Source organism: Salmo salar, chromosome ssa06, assembly GCF_905237065.1.
Source record: "Salmo salar chromosome ssa06, Ssal_v3.1, whole genome shotgun sequence".
NCBI lineage: Eukaryota > Metazoa > Chordata > Actinopteri > Salmoniformes > Salmonidae > Salmo > Salmo salar.
Window position 1 is genome coordinate 69,905,765 of NC_059447.1, and position 18,526 is coordinate 69,924,290.

At 42.5% G+C, this 18,526-nt stretch overlaps 3 protein-coding genes across 4 annotated transcripts in view; 2 read left to right on the forward strand and 1 right to left on the reverse strand.

Moving 5' to 3' along the window:
* The window catches only part of si:dkey-119f1.1 (Structural maintenance of chromosomes protein 6-like), a 22,605-nt gene extending 13,657 nt beyond the window's left edge, over window positions 1-8,948 (reverse strand). The window contains exons 1-13 of one of the 2 annotated variants that reach the window (XM_014205647.2): window positions 8,750-8,948; window positions 8,183-8,318; window positions 5,786-5,903; window positions 5,448-5,553; window positions 4,919-5,055; window positions 4,632-4,693; window positions 4,442-4,522; window positions 4,068-4,169; window positions 3,694-3,813; window positions 3,428-3,526; window positions 3,122-3,268; window positions 2,778-2,866; window positions 2,477-2,641 (exon numbers count right to left, since the gene is read on the reverse strand). In XM_014205647.2, the coding sequence (XP_014061122.1) occupies window positions 2,477-2,641; window positions 2,778-2,866; window positions 3,122-3,268; window positions 3,428-3,526; window positions 3,694-3,813; window positions 4,068-4,169; window positions 4,442-4,522; window positions 4,632-4,693; window positions 4,919-5,055; window positions 5,448-5,553; window positions 5,786-5,903; window positions 8,183-8,305 (1,349 nt within the window). In that variant the 5' untranslated portion in view covers window positions 8,306-8,318; window positions 8,750-8,948. The remainder of the gene's footprint in view (window positions 1-2,476; window positions 2,642-2,777; window positions 2,867-3,121; window positions 3,269-3,427; window positions 3,527-3,693; window positions 3,814-4,067; window positions 4,170-4,441; window positions 4,523-4,631; window positions 4,694-4,918; window positions 5,056-5,447; window positions 5,554-5,785; window positions 5,904-8,182; window positions 8,319-8,749) is intronic. The other variant, XM_014205649.2, reaches the window with a different exon arrangement.
* A 70-nt stretch (window positions 8,949-9,018) lies between these two features.
* Window positions 9,019-15,879, forward strand: gen1 (GEN1 Holliday junction 5' flap endonuclease). The gene is made up of 13 exons (XM_014205650.2): window positions 9,019-9,326; window positions 9,587-9,788; window positions 10,011-10,187; window positions 10,390-10,500; window positions 10,619-10,692; window positions 11,021-11,106; window positions 11,591-11,741; window positions 11,888-11,924; window positions 12,037-12,117; window positions 12,252-12,382; window positions 12,507-12,568; window positions 13,307-13,447; window positions 14,045-15,879. The coding sequence occupies exons 1-13, from the start codon at window positions 9,166-9,168 to the stop codon at window positions 15,568-15,570; spliced, it is 2,940 nt and encodes a 979-aa protein (XP_014061125.1). The 5' UTR covers window positions 9,019-9,165; the 3' UTR covers window positions 15,571-15,879.
* A 1,458-nt stretch (window positions 15,880-17,337) lies between these two features.
* Window positions 17,338-18,518, forward strand: msgn1 (mesogenin 1). Its single transcript, XM_014205700.2, has one exon. It carries the CDS (start codon window positions 17,745-17,747, stop codon window positions 18,222-18,224), a length of 480 nt encoding a protein of 159 aa, XP_014061175.1. The 5' UTR covers window positions 17,338-17,744; the 3' UTR covers window positions 18,225-18,518.
* Window positions 18,519-18,526: the final 8 nt, after the last annotated feature.

Below are 18,526 nucleotides of genomic sequence, written 5' to 3' on the forward strand. Positions count from 1 at the left end.
CCAGCTAAAATGATGCACTAACCTTTTACAATCTCCATCAGATGACACTCCTAGGACATTATGTTAGACAATGCATGCATTTTTAGTTCTATCAAGTTCATATTTATATCCAAAAACAGCGTTTTACTATGGCATTGATGTTGAGGAAATCGTTTCCCTCCAATAACCGGCAGTCAAGTCAGCGTCACAAATTAAATAATTAAAATTAGAAAACATTGGTAAAATATTATATTGTCATTTAAAGAATTATAGATTTACATCTCTTGAACGCAATCAACTTGCCAGATTTAAAAATAACCTTACTGGGAAATCACACTTTGCAATAATCTGAGCACTGCGCCCAGAAAAATACGCGTTGCGATACAGACTAGACGTCATGTTGGGGAGATCTAAAATCGAAAATACTATGTAAATAATCCATTACCTTTGATTCTCTTCATCAGATGTCACTTCCAGGTATCACAGGTCCATAACGAATGTAGTTTTGTTCAAAAAAGCTCATCATTTATGTCCAAAAATCTCCGTCTTGTTAGCACATGATCTAAGCCAGCCGGACTTCTCGTCATGAACGAGGGGAAAAAATATATTTACGTTCGTTCAAACATGTCAAACGTTGTATAGCATAAATCATTAGGGCCTTTTTTAACCAGAACATGAATAATATTCAAGGTGGACGAATGCATACTCTTTTATAACGTATTGGAACGAGGGTACCCAACATGAACTCGCGCGCCAGGTGTCTAATGGGCCATCATCGTTCCATGGCTCTTGTTCGGTCAGATCTCCCTCCAGAAGACTCAAAACACTTTGTAAAGGCTGGTGACATCTAGTGGAAGCAATAGGAAGTGCCAAAATATTCCTCAGCCCCTGTGTTTTTCAATGGGATAGGTTTAAAGGTAATACAACACATCAGGTATCCACTTCCTGTCAGAAAATGTCTCAGGGTTTTGCCTGCCAAATGAGTTCTGTTATACTCACAGACACCATTCAAACAGTTTTAGAAAATTTAGGGTGTTTTCTATCCATATGTAATAAGTATATGCATATTCTAGTTACTGGGTAGGAGTGGTAACCAGGTTAAATCGGGTATGTTTTTTTATCCAGCCGTGTCAATACTGCCCCCTAGCCCTAACAGGTTTTAAGCCATTTTGCCACAACTTTGGAAGTATGCTTGGGGTCATTGTCCATTTGGAAGACCCATTTGCAACCAAGCTTTAAATTCCTGACTGAGGTCTTGAGATGTTGCTTCAATATATCCACATACTTCTCCATCCTCATGATGCCATCTATTTTGTAAAGTGCACCAGTCCCTCCTGCAGCAATGCACCCCCACAACATGATGCTGCCACCCCCGTGCTTCACAGTTGGGATGGTGTTCTTCGGCTTGCAAGCCTCCCCCTTTTTTTCTCCTAACATAACGATGGTCATTATGGCCAAACCGTTCTTTATTTGTTTCATCAGACCAGAGGACATTTCTCCAAAATGTACGATCTTTGCAATGTGCAGTTGCAAACCGTAATCTGGCTTTTTAATGGTGGTTTTGGAGCAGTGGCTTCTTCCTTGCTGAGCGGCCTTTCAGGTTATGTCAATATAGGACTCGCTTTACTGTAGATATAGATACTTTTGTACCTGTTTCCTCCAGCATCTTCACAAGGTCCTTTGCTGTTGTTCTGGGATTTGCACCTTTCGCACCAAAGTACGTTGATCTCTAGGAGACAGAACGCGTCTCCTTCCTGAGCGGTATGACGGCTGTGTGGTCTCATGGTGTTTATACTTGCATACTATTGTTCGTACAGACGAACGTGGTACCTTCAGCCGTTTGGAAATTGCTCCCAAGGATGAACCAGACTTGTAGAGGTCAACAATTTTCTTTCTGAGGGCTTGGCTGGTTTCTTTTGATTTTCCCATTTTCCCACTGAGTTTGAAGGTAGGCCTTGAAATACATCAACAGGTGCACCTCCAATTGACTGAAATTATGTCAGAAGCTTCTAAAGCCATGACATTTTCTGGAATTTTCCAAGCTGTTTAAAGGCACACTTAGTGTATGTAAACTTCTGACCCACTGGAATTGTGATACAGTGAATTATAAGTGAAATAATCTGTCTGTAAACAATTGTTGGAAAAATGACTTGTGCCATGCACAAAGTAGATGTCCTAACCGACTTGCCAAAACTATAGTTTGTTAACAAGAAATGTGTGGAGTGGTTGAAAAGCGAGTTTTAATCACTTCAACCTAAGTGCACGTAAACCTCCGACTTCAACTGTATAAATACAAAATAATATTCCTACTTCTGATATGGCTGTCACATAATGTTTACATTAGACTACACCCTGAGAGTATTTCATAAGCCCTGTTAACACTGTGGCATGGCTCCAGACTCCTATGATGACACTACAGTGTGTGTGTGTTTGTGTGTACGTTGTACAGCCAAGTCATATATACAGGCCTGTATATAATGGAGTTTCCAGTGCCTACATCATCTTTTCCAGCTCGTCCTTGGCCCGGGACACAGCCTGCTGGAACTGTTCCATCTGCTGACCTAGGGTGGAGTCCTGGAAGTTCAGAGTGTCCAGGTCTGTCTGCAGCTTCTCCATGCGCTCCACACGCACCTGGGTCTCCGCACCAGATGTCTGGTTGATACTGTGGGAGGCAGAAAGGAGAAAAAAGGAAAGAAATCCCATTTGTGACTGTGGAAAACATTCAATGACTTTTCCCATGGCAACAAAAGTTTTATTTTGAAAGTGAAAAAGAGGTAGGAAAGGATCCGAGGCACTACCTCAACTTGAGCTCATTAATTCTCCTGGAGAGCTGATCCTTGTCCTTCTCCAGGTCTCTCAGATTGGTCTTGAATCTGTGTACACTGGCCTGTAAGAGAGACACCACTAAGATGAATCAACAGCTAGTGAACTAGAAAAGAGCTCCTTGTTATCGAGCTCTCACATATAGTTAGTGTTGAGCTCTGAGCTGGAAGCTGTAGTTTTTCATTGTGCTGCAGTTGTGATTATGGAGATGTTATGGTTAATGATGTTAAGCCTCATCTCGGTCACTTGCTAAACCCCTGGTATTTAGAAGACTCTGGGGTATTCTGGGGTATAGTAACACTCATCACTGTTCTCTCACCTGGGCTGTGTTGAAGGCCTTGCTTCTGCTCTGAGCCTCATTCTTCAGCTCAGCACTCTGTGGCTCAAGCTGCTGCACCCTCACAGTGATTGCCTCCAGTTGCTCCCGGATACCCATGTACTTCTTCTCCGCCTCCACCACCTTGGCCTGGACAGGAAGTGAGGTCATAAAGAACAATCATCAGCAATGACAAACAAGGGGAAATAGTCACTTTGAATTTATGTAATAGCTGCATTTTTCCTTAATGTGAAGGAAACACACACCAAATTCTTATGGCTGTAAAACTAAGAGGGTGATGTTAGTTACCTTCCACTCGTCTACTTTCTGGTCGTATTTGACGGTGGACCTCTCCTCTGATTGGAGCTTCTCTCTCATGGGCTTCACCTCTTTCTCCATCTCAGACACCTGGTGCAGGACAGAGCAAAAGAGATTTCACATCAGATTGATTAGGTATTTAGCTGGGTAGCTAAATCTGCTACACTGTATCGGTTGTGCATGACCCCTGATAAATAAACAAATAATATAAATACATTTTTAGATTCATATTTTGAAGATATGCTGCTTCCCCTCACCAGAGCCCAAGCCATCTGATTCTTCAGCTCCTCCAGTTTACTGTGCATGTCGTCCAGCGAGGCCAGGCTTTTGACCCGGTCCTCTTTCTCCAGGTACTTCCTCTTTAACCCCTCCAGACACTGAAACAGAATGATTCACACTTAAAGAAAGTGCTACTTTATAACAACTCCATTAAGATCTCTTGGTTGTTCATGGACAAGACTTTGCATATCAGAGCTTGAATTCTAGCTTTATAAGCCCTGTAATCTTTCAGTAATAAAAAATAAACCCACTATGGGACTACATGCTGCAGGGCTGATTGGATGAAAGCATTCAAGGGACTTCGGATGGGTGATTTCATAACACACCACACATAAGCCAAGTGGATTCGTACCTCCTCGTGTTTCTCCACAGTGTCTAGAGTGACATTTTTAGTCGTTATGATATAGGTGTAATCCTCTTTCATCTGCTCAAGCTGTGTGGCTTTCATAAAGAACTGTGGAAGAAAAAAAACACTTAGTCACTAACAAGGTAAGAGCCGTCCTAAAAGGTAGGCCTACATTGAGCTCTTTCACCCTCATGCTATTTGACACTGAAAACCACAGACTGACATTTAACCACTTCCTGAGAATGCAGCAATAAGACATAGCAGAGATTTGATACCTGCAACACAGGCTGGCAAGATGCATGCTATTAACTTAATTTACACCATGCCCTCCACAAATACAGAATTTCATAAATGAAAAGATTCAAGTATATCAAACTGACTCTGTACTTATCCCCTTCTCCTTTGGAGTGCAGAAAGTGCTTGCTCATCTCTTGTGTTAGCATAGATACAGGGTTATCCACCTTCGGAAAAGAATGATTATACAAAATAAATCAATAGTTATTTATCACAGCAACAGTGTTTCCAATCTTTTCATTCAGTCTTCCAGGTGGTCAACAGAAGTTGTAGTACCTGGATGTTAAAGTGATCCAGAATGGCCAAAAGTTCATCCTTCTTCGCAGACACAAGATGACCTGCAAGACAAAGTACATTCTTATGTGCTCATACTGCATCTACTGCTCAGTGAATCACTTTTTGAAATATAGCCTAATGTTTAGATCCAGAATGAACTATGTAGATTGATTTTAAAGGGAGTTTTGCACTAAAGTGTCAGGCACATATCTCAGATCCATAGGCCTGTTTGAATGAAGGGCCCATTTACAGAGTGTTAATCCATACATTTTTATTACATTAATTACCTGCTTTGCTCTTGAGCTTGTAGGTCCTCATGCCCTCACGGGTTATCTTGAGGTCTACTATGATAGCCTGGCCGAACACTTCTGGCTTGTAGGCATCCCTGCCCTTGTTACGCAGTGTTATGGAGACGTCAGCTGAACTGGGAGAGCAGAGGGACACAAACAGGGTTGCAATATGACTCAAATATGACAGTAAGATAAACGTGGCACTTTTGTAGGCATTATCAAAATGGGGCAGATGGCATAGTTAACACATTAAGGAGCGGGAAGTCTGTAGCCACTGACATTTACGGTTTGTCACAAACTCTTGAATCTCTTGGGACATGTTTTATTGTATGGAAATTCCTAGGGGAAATAATAGTTACTCTTGCAAGGATGCCAGATGCATGTTTACACTAATCTCCATTTACAGAGGTTTACTGCCTGAGGTAAATGACCATGCTTTTAACAGACATCTGGAACCAGTCTTTCAAGGCAGAAATAGTCCCCAAAGACAAGGGAGTGAGGAAATATAATCAGGGAACACGAGTACCTCTCTCCTTCTTTCACAAATCCCTTTAGGGAGGACCCTCTGTTTGTGGTTGTAGCTTTCCCTCCCAGGCCCACCATAAGAGCTGTGAGGACAGCACTCTTTCCACCTGTCCGTCGTTTAGAAACACAATATCAGACACAGACCCATGGCACTGAAATCTTTGAGCATCATCATTGGATCAATACTGAAAAACTGAAAGAAACATGCGATAGAGTAACAGGTGGAGACACTATACAAACAATCTATAATCAGTCGACAATTAAACCATCTTGAGAGTAAAAGAAATTACATTTTTTTCTTTTTTTAAAGAGTCAGGAAGAAGAAGTGGTGGAACTCACTTCCATTGTTGCCGACGACAAAGTTGACATTGGACCCAAACGCAAATGGCCCCAGCAGAGAGTGGCACATAAAGTTCTTCAGGGAGATGCTCTCCACTATGCCCACCTCTCCAACAGTCTGCAACAAAACAAAGCAAAGATGTTACAGTAAATCCTAATGTTTTAATATGGAGGCACAGTAATGTTTCAGTTACGTCAGGTCATTGATTATTTCCCTTTTAATAAAATATATAATATCAGATTCTGCAGACTGTCAGTGTTGTCACTCCTGCTGTTGTGACTGAAATACGTCAGGCAAATTGAGAATGAAATAGGCTCAATTTTCCTGACATATTTCAAATCACAACAATAAATGACAACTAGGCTTGGGCAGTACACAGTATATACAGTGCATTTGGAAAGTATTCAGACCCCTTCCCCTTTTTACACAATTTTTTATGTTACAGCCCTATTCTAAAAGGGATTAAATTAAAATAATTCCTCAATCTACACACAATACCCCCTAATGAAAAAGTTTTTTTGTAATTCTTGCACATTTATTAAAAATAATACCCAGAAATACCTTATTTACATAAGTATTCAGAACCCTTGCTATGAGACTGGAAATTGAGCTCAGGTGCATCCTGTTTCCATTGATCATCCTTGAGATGTTTCTACAAGTTGATTGGAGTCTAACTGTGGTAAATTCAATTGGTTGGACATGATTTGGAAAGGCACGGACACTGTCTATATAAAGGTCTCAAAGTTGACAGTGCATGTGAGAGCAGAAATCAAATCATGAGGTCAAAGGAATTGTCCATAGAGCTCCGAGACAGGACTACAGGACTGTGTCAAGGCACAGATCTGAGGAAGGGTACCAAAATATTTCTGCAGCATTGAAGGTCCCCAAGAACACAGTGACCATCATTCTTAAATGGAAGAAGTTTGGAACCACCAAGACTCTTCATAGAGCTGGCCACCTGTCAAAACTGAGCAAACAGGGGAGAAGGGCCTTGGTCAGGGAGGTGACCAAGAACCCGCTGGTCACTATGAGAGAGGTCCAGAGTTCCTCTGTGGAGATGGGAGAACCTTCCTGAAGGGCAAGCATCTCTGCAGCACACCACCAACCAGGCCTTTATGGTAGAGTGGCCAGATGGAAGCCACTCTTCAGTAAAAGGCACATGAAAGCCAGCTTAGAGTTTTCCAAAAGGCACCTAGGACTCTCCGACCATGACAAACAAGATTCTCTGGTCTGATGAAACCAAGATTGAACTCTTTGGCCTGAGTGCCAAACGTCACATCTGAAGGAAACCAGGCATCATCCCTACGGTGAAGTATGGTGGTGGAAGCATCATGCTGTGGGGATGTTTTTCAGTGGCAGGGACTGGGAGACTAGTCAAGATCGAGGCAAAGATGAACGGAGCAAAGTACTGAGAGATCCTTGATGAAAACCTGACAGTGCTCAGGACCTCAGACTGGGGAGAAGGTTCACCTTCCAACAGGACAAACGACCCTAAGCACACAGCCAAGACAACACAGGAGTGGCTTCAGGACAAGTCTATGAATGTCCTTGAATGGCCCAGCCGGAGTCCGGACTTGAACCCGATCGAACATCTCTGGAGACCTGAAAATAGCTGTGCGGCGACGCTCCACATCCAAACTGACAGAGCTTGAGAGGATCTGCAGAGAAGAATGGGAGAAACTCCCTAAATACGGGTGTGCCAAGCTCATAGAGTCCTACACAAGAAGACTCGAGGCTGCAATCGCTGCCAATGGTGTTTCAACAAAGTTCTGAGTAAAGGGTCTAAATACTTATGTAAATGTATATTTCCTGTTTGTTTATACATGCATTTCTAAAAAACTGTTTTTGCTTTGTCATTATGGGGTATTGTGTAGATTGATGAGGAAAACAATACATTTAATCAATTTTTGAAAAAGGCTGTAACGTAACAAATGTGGAAAAAGTCAAGGGGTCTAAATACTTTCCGAATGCACTGTACCGTGGTATTTTAGTTTGGGGCACCGTGCAACGCCACTGCTTATAACTAATAAATTACAATAAAGGTTAAATAAAAAAACTATAAGTTAACTAAGATGTGCCAAAGAAATTATCCAGATCAGGGCTGCAGCTATGCATTTGGTTTGCTAACTTGTTAGCTAAGTGGCTAGCTTGCAAGATCAAGTTTCTTGGTTACAGCTGAGACGATCAAGATCCCTGCAGCCCTAAAAAAAAAAAACTTTTTTTTACATTAGGAAAGAAATAGCGCCCCTTGTTATTGTACAGAAACGGCACTGTATGGAGGTATAAAAATCTGGATACAGCACAGGAGCACAACCCTAGACTGACAGTGACAAATCCAGAGTCTACTCTTATAAGGGTCTCAAAAAAATGAAATGTACAGTAGCTAACTTAGATACCGTATGTGATCCTAACGGCACAGGTTGGCTGGGACCCACTTCATTATCTTCATCATGAACCTCTGTGGGTCTGACTCTCTTGTGTGGGCTCTCTCCAATTGAGTTGCTCTTCCTCTTAGACATCTTCTTAGACACCCTGTATAACACAGATCATAGAAAACCATCGTTAGAAATTGAACAGTTAACTAGCTAGAACTTCTTTGCTAACTAGCTAACGTTAGCGGCACTTAGCTAGCTAGAAAGTTACTAATATTAGCTCATAGAGATAGATAGAGGACTGATCTTTGAGTCTGTGACATTTATAGTAGATAATTGTATTCTTCACGATTGGCTGAACCCTCCTGATGAACCTGATTGGACATGACTCCAAATGGGTTACCAGGAGGGATCAGACAATGAAGTTGGAAGTCCCACTCGGTTGCCAACATTAAAATGGTGGAGGCGCTGTCCCAATGCTAAGATGGCATTTTGGCCACTGAGGCCTCTATCATTCTCTATGCGTTAGCTAGCCAACTAGCAACCCGGTAACGTTAACTAGCTAACGTTTGCTAACAAATACATTCTTACCTGTGAAGACCTCTGTCGGTAAATTAGCAGGAAAGGTTTTTAAATAAACATATCCACAAAATGGACTTTGGTAGCTAGCTATGCAATGCTTATCGGCGAATTTTGGCGGTAGCTAGATATCGAAAGACATACAGCTTGCATGTAAAGTGACGCTATCCACTCAGCTGTTTACTGGATTCCGCGCGCAACGTCAAAAAAATGAAGGACAGCAGCGTGCTGCGCCATCGATGTCGTCTCCCGTGTTCATTCGCTGACACTATCACCGGAAGTAAGGAGGTTGGATTCGGAAGCGTGTTTGTTTTAGCAGGAAGCGCTGCTAAATTCAAAAACAAAGTGATCAACAAAGTGCCTTTCTTGTGAAATACTGCACATTGATACTTTTTTTACTTATAAAAAGGTAAACAACGATTTGCGCGATGGGTGTGCACGACCTGTGGTCCATTCTGGGGCCGGTTCGGGAGTCGGTGCCGTTGTACAGCCTCACCGGAATGACTCTGGCCGTGGACCTTAGCTTGTGGGTCTGCGAGGCCCAGCACGTCCAAGCAATGATGGGGAAAGTCACCAAACCTCACCTCCGGTAATATGTGCAGAGATTGCCAAATGCACATGTTTTTTTATTCAACTCTGGCACTGAGTCATAGGCATTTCCCTCCGGATCCTATTTCACATTATGTACCTGAAACAGCCGACCTTATTACTAATTTGCACTATATATGTGCACGATACATCAATCGGGCGACTTACTAATGGTCTGCTGTTTCAAAATGAAATCCCTTTTATGCAGAGGAACAACAACTCACTGGAATGAGAATTATGGATATTATTACTCTCTTTCAGGAATCTGTTTTTCAGAGTTTCCTCTCTCACACTGATGGGGGTAAAGCTAGTTTTTGTCATGGAGGGAGAGGCCCCCAAACTCAAAGCAGAGACCATGAGCAAGAGGAAAGACATGAGATTCGGGGGGTTCGACAAGTCAGCCCCTAAAAAACAAACTACAAAAACCACCAACAGGGGTCGCTTCAATGCTGTGCTGAGAGAGGTGGGTGGCTGGGATTATGTGCATCAGTCAGATCCGGTTGTTGAGAAGTCGTGGCATGCATCACCCTCATTGAATTAAAGCTGTGTGTGTCTTTCTGAGTGGCTGTGTGTGTAGCTTCGTATCCATACAACATTTGTAGAGAGGCATAAGTAAGTATTATGTGTGTGTGTTTTTAAGAGATAATCTGTGTGTACCCACTACCCATCTCTCTCTTCCCTCCAGTGTGCAGAGATGCTGGACTGTCTGGGTGTCCCCTGGGTGACAGCGGCAGGGGAGGCCGAGGCCATGTGTGCCTTTCTGGATGCCCAGGGCCTGGTGGACGGCTGCATCACCAACGATGGGGACACTTTTCTTTACGGAGCGCGGACCGTCTACAGAAACTTCAACATGAACACCAAGGTAATGCATTTGTTTATTTAAATTAGGTATGTTACATCTCATTTGTAAGGGGTGTGACACTGAAGAGAGAAGTATTCAAAATTATGATTTAGTTAATGAACCTCTAGTGGATTCATCCAATCTCTAAATGCTGTACTTGAAGGATTCTGTTTTCTGAATGCTCAAGAAAAGAATCCCTGCTGTATCATTCCTGCTGTTATAGGATCCACAGGTGGATTGTTACAGGACTTCTAGGGTGGAGACAGAGCTGCAGCTAGCCAGGGAGACACTCGTGGGTCTGGCCATCCTTCTGGGCTGTGATTACATTCCTAAGGTATAGGGGAGGGGGACTGCTAATGTCTAGATCGGCTTCTAGGGGTGAAAACACGCATATATACAGAATTTCTTTTTTGTTTTTGTTACTATGACATGTTTTGTTTTCTTACCACAAGGGTATACCAGGAGTTGGGAAAGAGCAAGCTCTAAAACTCATACAGACATTGAAAGGACAAACACTTTTACAAAGGTAAGAAACTAAAAATATAAAACATTCCTTTTTCTTTCACCCTCCAGCACACTGATTAAAAAGTGGCGAGACAAATAGAGAAACATAAACAGTCTGTAATCCAGTAGTTTTAACTAGGTCTTACGCAAACATGTACACTCCCATATGTATTTATTTGGACAGTGAAGCTATAACTTTTATTTTGGCTCAAAACTTTAGCATTTTGGATTTGAGATCAAATGTTTTATATGAGGCAACAATACAGAATGGTGATGATGAGGTCTTATGCAAACATGTATATGATATAACAGTCTATGCCTATCCTGTACCGTCTCCTCTTCCATGACAGATTCAGCCAGTGGAGGGAGGAGGGCGTGGTTGCGCCAGAGTGGATCCTAAAGAAGGTCCCTCACTGCCATTTGTGTCGCCATCCTGGTGAGTTACTTTGGCCCTCCGTCAAACTCACTTTAGCCCCTCGTCCTGATAAGAAGTTTAAATCAGGAGGGTGGGGAGGGGAGGGGAGGGGTTTCCTGGGATGACGCGACTCGCATGTGGCTGATCAAGACCAACTAAAATACTGTGATGATGAAGGCACTTACATGTGAGACGCTTTAGTTTGCTATTACGTCTTCAGGATTCTAGCGCCAAAGTAAAGTTAGTGTACTTAGTCGAGATCAGTATTAAATGTCTCTGTATGGTTGATCAAAGGTATCTGCTATGATTATCTGGGGCTGTAGCCTATCAGTCCAGTCACCCTGAATTGACCTCTGATTTTATCTGTCACTCCTTTTTCTGTTACTAACCATCTCCTAACTAACAAGCTACTACCACTATGTTATGTTCTTCTCTATCACACTCTCTTCATTCTCTCTCTCTCTTTCTCATCATACTCTTTTATCTCTTTCTCCTTCTCTCTCAGGGTCAGCCAAGGCTCACGAGCGCAGTGGCTGTGTGTTGTGTGACAGCAAGCACTTCTGTGAGCCTCAAGACTATGACTACCAGTGTCCTTGTCACTGGCACCGCTGTGAGCAGACACGACAGGCCTCTTCAACAGATGCCAGCATCAGGAAGTGAGACCCTGTTTGCACCAAATTCACTCATTCCTATAATATACACATTTATAGATTACAATATTGCTTATTGATTTTAATTGAAAGGGGGAACAAACATTTCTTGTTCCTTTATATATCTGAATATGGTGTTGATTTGTTTTCAGGAAAACACTGGCAAGTGATAAATTCCCTTTTACAGAGGTAAAGTAAATACAGTTATTATCTTAAGTTACTGAATCTGTGTAATATCATGGGTAAAGTATACAAGCCAAGATAAGGATGTCAATTCCTGTATGGACATTTTGCATTTCAGATCATAAATGAATTTCTGGTAGACAAAGACAAGCCTGTCCACAATTTCAAATGGAGGAAACCGAACATGCTATTAATGCAGGTAGTCATTCAAAAATGTACTTTGATTAAAATAAGTGATCATTCTTAACAGATGCAATTAATAAATCATGTATTACCTAATTTATCTGTTAGTCAAATAACTTGTAATATATTTTTTGGTGTTCTGTGATCCAGAACTTTGCGTACAATAAGATGGAGTGGCCTAAGCACTATACCAGTGAGAAGGTTCTGGTCCTGATGACGTACACTGAGCTGATGAACAGAAAACATGGAAGAGCGACGTCATCTCTGATAAAACCTCTACGGTACGGTCCCATTCACACTCCAATGGACTTATCTGACTGTAAAAATGGAAGTTACTCACTGTGGCTATAAATGTTACACAATATTACATATTAAATTATATTTTAAAATCCTCCCTGTTAACAGTATATGGAAGCCAAGAGTAAGGAATGCAATCGCCAGCTTTGAAATCATCTGGAGTAAGCCAGGTCAGTTTGAACAATTGAAACAGTCCTTCCTATGAAGCCTTCCATTTTCAAAAAAGGTTATGTTTATGAATGAGGGGTCATTGCAGATGTTCCTTCTCTTTATATTATCAGCATTGCCCCCATTGTTATTGTTCTATGATAGTTCTCGTGTTTTTTGTATTGTACTCTCCAAGCCAACTGAAATCACAGTTTTCCAAACCTCTTATCACCATGTACCTGCTTGAGGAACTGTATTCCTGTTATGACATCAGAGTTGCGCCAGTAAGGATTGGGGTGACAGTCTGTGTTGACCTATGCAGAGTCTCTTTAAACCTGGCCTTCTCTGCCTGTCTCCGTGTTGTCTGTTAGTGACTTGTTGTGAGGTGGGGTTCAGAGGGGGGTAGAGGTGACAGAACAGCACAACACCATCAGGTGCTAAAATGGCTTCCTCCCGGGCTGGGAAAACTGTCATATCAAAGTCCCCCCCCCCCACACACACACACACACACACACACACTAACAACCTCATCTGATATTTCAGTCCTCTATGGGCCTGAGCTAACTATTGAAATACCATCCCCAAATCTGTATTATTATTATTTTGAGGGGGGTGGGGTTGGCATCTGTATGGTGATTCAGCAGACGATACATATTACACAAAAGAGTGGATCAAATTGTAATGTTTGAAATGTTTCACATCATATTTTTCGTCAGTAAAAAAATGGTCATTTTGTTTCCTCCATGATATCCTCCCTGCAGATCACTATGTGTTTTCTGAGGACCACCCTGAGGACAGCCAGGACGAGGTGAGGACGGTGGAGGAAGAGGCTCTGTTCCGCCTGGCCTACCCACACGTGGTGGAGCGGTACCTCAGGGAGAAGGCTGAGAACAAGACCAAGAGTAAGGTCAACATATTATGGCTGGAGAACATAATGTATTCTGCTTACATTTAATTCAGATTAAATAACCTTATGTTATTGATATGAAAATTCAATGAATGTTAATTCATTTCAAATGATTGACATTCTGATATGATATTGACTGACAATAACATATTGATATACTTTATTGACTTAAATTATACCTAGTTTTTAAAACCGTATTCAATTTATCCTTGGGGAGAAACGGGACGCCCCTAAACTTAACAGGCCCAACGACTGCTCACTACTTAGCTCAGACAGGGTGTGGATCAAAGGCGCCTGGAGGTTTGCGATGTTTTTCAGAGTCTCTCTTATAGGGCCTCTGACACCTGGACATGCAGAGTATGGCAGCTCCGCTCCCTCACATCAAGGCTTTGATGCACCAGAGGTCTGTCACACAGGAGCTGCTGTCACTTTAGACAGGTTGGGGCTGGCTCCCCCTGTAGCTCAGAGCTGTTGAGCAGGGGTTCCCACAGTAGACTGGGTAGCTCCAACCAAGGGTACTTGGACTTGAGGAGACACTGTTATGGTGTATCTAGCGATTTTGTCTCTTATATTTTATGTATTTTATTTTCAGAGAAGAAACCAAAGGGTAAGAAAGACAAGCCTTCGGATCACTGTGATGTTTCTGACCTCCTGGCCAAGATGTCTTTGCACAGTTCCACTGCTGACAACAACACCCAACAACCCTCTGCCGCGGCAGAAGCACTGACCATTACAACCATTACACCAAGTAACAACTCAGTGTTGGTCCTGGAGGGTCCAGAGTCAGAGTCTCCAAAAAAGCATCTGGATCCTGGTAAACACCATCCCCGCTTAGAAGTACGTCTTGGAGCTCAGATACAGGAAGTGATGTCACCTCTGTCTTTCACTTCCTCTGGGAAGATTCCAGAAGCAGTGGCCTCCTCTCCGTCTGTTTCCATGGTAATGGATGCTCTTCACCTGAGTGACATCGACTGGGAGTCTCAGTCATTCACGTCCTCCCCACCCCCGCAGGCTGCTGGTGCTTGCACTGCCACTGACCCCAAGTCACTCCAAACCACAAATGATAGTGTCGAAGAAAGGATCACAAAACTGGGCCCCTCTACTGATCTCAGAGCAGCGGAAGCCGTACCAGGGCCATGTTATGCAGAGTGTTCGCTGAGGGACAGGGTCCTAATGAGAAATACCTGCAAGTCTGTGAACATGGCGGACAATGATGATGTCACCACCATACACGTAAACTCCCAGTCAGCAGCACCCCTGGATTTAATTGATAATAACAACAGCGGCCCCAAGCCAATGGCACTGATAGCCATTAAAAGCAGCAATGATTCCAAGCCATCAGAACAGCCGCTGGTGTGTGGCAAGAAAGACACACTTGTTGATAAGGACCAGAGCATTGCATTGCCCCATAAGCCTCAACCTGCTCATCGCAGCTCAAAACCTATCTCATTGAACTCAACACAAACAGGCCCATTTACCTCAACACAAACAAGCCCAGTCACAGCAACACAAACACAAGGGGCTAAACAACATGGTGCCGGTGAACCAAAGCCTCCACAGAAGTACAGATTCGTAAAGAAGGCCATATCATCATCTTCCGCTCTGCCACAAAGGAGCCACTCTGAACCTAGCAACACACAGCCTGGTCAGGGTGACAGGAACATGAAGTCACATCAAGAAACCAAGAAGAGTGTGTGTGCCAGTGTGTGTTCATCGAGTGAGGACAGTGACACAGAGAACCAGTGTCGGGGAGGAGGGCAGAGCAGGGCCAAAGTCAAACCCAAAAGCAGGCCCAGGTGCCAATACCTCACGGACTACTCACTGAAACCCACCTCCAAACCCAGCACCTCTACAAAGGCAGCCTGGGACACCGTGACCGCCCAGCCCCTCAGGCCTAGAGCTGTGTCTGCCAGTATGGGTGAACAACCAATAATAGGCAGCTCTGTGTCTACCATAGGGAAGTGCCAGGATGTTCCTCCAATTAGAGTTGATGATGACATTGTGTTCATTCCAAGCCCCGTTTCCCCAGTGACTATGTCTGATGGTGATGACTCAGTGATTTGCAGCAAGAGCCCACTGCCATTGGCAGAGAGGGTGAAGCTGAAGTTCCTGAAATGAGTGATGTGATATACCAGAGGTGTTAGGACAGAAAAAAAGAAATACAATTTCCTAATATTATTATTTAATAGTATTCTAGCAAAATGTTATCTAGTTTGTTCAGAAAGTGTATTTTTAACCTTTGATATTGGCCTTTCCTTTTGTCTTCTATGTACACAATTGTAGTTTTCTGCTGCTAAATCTTTAATGGACTTACAGTAGGGGATGGAGAAATATTTTACTCAAGCAGTTAGGGAGAGGGTATGTAGAAATGCTCATATGTTCTGTGATAATGTTTTATTTTGATAAAACCCTATACTTTTCAACGTTTCTCAATGTTTTTCTGTATTTATTTTGAATATCCCACAGCTCTCATGTAATGATTGGACTACTAAGGTACTGATGCAAATGCGCAAAATGTAAAACAGAGTTTGGACAACAAGGCTCTCCAAATGGAAGAGACAATCATTTACCAAATAAAGGTACAATAACTTTTATATGTTCGTTTGCGCAAAAGTCGAGCTTTTGTAAGCGAATGAAAGTAGCATCACCGTCCTAATAACCACATAAACTTCCCGACGTGTTGCTTCCTATAGCAGGCAGAAGGGCGCAAAGGTTCTCGCCCGTCAGTGACCCACCAGCAGTAGAGCGCGGTTTTATGACCTGGCCAGTTTTGCTCCCCCTTGATCATTAGTGAGCCGTTACACACCTATTCAGACATGAAAGAGCTGCCAGGTTAGTGTGTCCTACCCAGCCCCGATGACAGCTGCATCCTCCTTGCTCGTGCGTATTGGCATGCATCGATTTCAGACAGCATGACTTTATTGGCTAGGCTAATTTGTTGATAATACTTCCTCCTAATGGACAAATATAAGTAATTTCTAAACATTTACTTAGTTATTCTCTGCAGATTTAGCTTCACGTTGCGTAAAAATGATATTTCTTTCAGGTTTCACTTTCTATCTGTCATTGTCTACCTCACACAGACACAACATTAGCACCATTATATACTTAACAAAAATGTAAACGCAACATGCAACAATTTCTACGATTTTACTGAGTTACAGTTCATATAAGGAAATCAGTCAATTTAAATAAATTCATTAGGCCCTAATCTATGGATTTCAAATGACTGGGCATAGGCCCACCCACTTGGGAGCCAGGCCCAGCCAATCAGAATAAGTACTCCAGAAAGGGGCTCTATTATATAGACAGAAATACTCCAGAAGTTTCATCAGCTGTCTGGGTGGCTGGTCTCAAACGCTCCTGCAGGTGAAGGAGGTCCTGGGCTGGCGTGGTTACATGTGGTTGTGAGGGCAGTTGGACATACTGCCAAATTCTCTAAAACAATGCTGGAGGCGGCTTTTGGTAGAGAAATTAACATTCTCTGGCAACAGCTCGAGTGGACATTCCTGCAGTCAGCATGCCAATTGCACGCTTCCTCAAAACTTGAGACATCTGTGGCATTGTGTTATGTGACAAAACTGCACATTTTAGAGTGGCCTTTTGTTGTCCCCAGCACAAGGTGCACCTGTGTAATGATCATGCTGTTTAATCAGTTTCTTGATATGCCACACCTGTCAAGTGGATGGATTATTTTGGCAAAGGAGAAATGTTCACTAAAAGGGATTGAAACAAATGTGTGCACAGAATTTTAGGGAAATAAGCCTTTTGTGCATTTGGAAAAAATCTGGGATCTTTTATTTCAGCTCATGAAACATGGGACCAACACTTGACATGTTGCCTTTATATTTTTGTTCAGTATAAAAAAAGTATTTGTCTGTTTATCTTCTAGATTTTGGAGTACACCTAGACACACGTTGCCCATCCTGTTAATGAGGTGTGAAAAGCCCAGATGTAACAATCTCCTTTCATTCCTTCATTAGAGAGATCACATCAAACTGATAATTGTTGTCGTGCCATCTAAAGAGCTATTTCCCACAAAAGAAAATCTAATTATTTTTCATTCTGTTACACATTATCAGTCTATTTCACCTTATTGGCACCTTGGTGACAACGAACGACGTCCTTCGGGAAAGTCACATTTTAGCACTTGAGTTTTCTTTGAACTTTCGCTTCAGCTGTGAACTCATAAACCACAGAGAGCTGCGTCCATATAAAACGGTTTCCCAAACCGCTTTTCAGAATTTGCTCTCCACGGAGCTGCCCGAATAGCCTATCATCGAGGTCACAGTATGGAGAGCGTGTCTGAGGATATTGCTAACATGGATTGTGACATTGAAGTTGTTACCTCAAAAATGCTCTCTGAATGGGATTGGAAGACGCAGGAAAGGGCTTTTGTAAACGGGCATGATTCTCTTGAATCCACATCACCAGAATCATCATTCGATTCAATGTGCTCTTCGCCCGAGATGTCATCAAGCTCAACTGGGCATCAGAGCTTCGGAAATGTATCCTATGGCTTAACAGGACACAGCCCAACCCCGTGCGCAACGTTGAAACAAACCAAACCGAAGATGTCGACCAAGAGACGCATGAAGGCGAGCGAGAGGGAGAAGATGCGAATGAGGAGCCTAGCAGAAGCTTTGCACCAGCTCCGCGACTACTTGCCTCCAGATTACAGTAAAAGGGGACAGCCTCTGACCAAAATTCAAACTCTCAAATACACCATTGAGTATATAAATGAACTTTCGGACATCCTCAACCACGCGTAATGATGTGCTAAAAGATGGCCACGTTTTAAATGATGCGTAACGGGGCCAAACTATTTGGTATTAGGTGTAGACCATTGTCAAACCTTTAGTGTTTGGAAAACTATTTTTGGTTTGTTAATTTTGATATTGTTGCATTGTGGATGATAACTTAATTTCTCATATTGTATTTAGAATTGTTCTGCCCCCCATCTGATGTAAATAATTGTTATTCTGTGGGGACTTGATTTGACCATGTAATTTTCTTGTATGTGAATAGGCTATTCTTGTTTTACATTATTGACATGAATTAAACAATAATTATA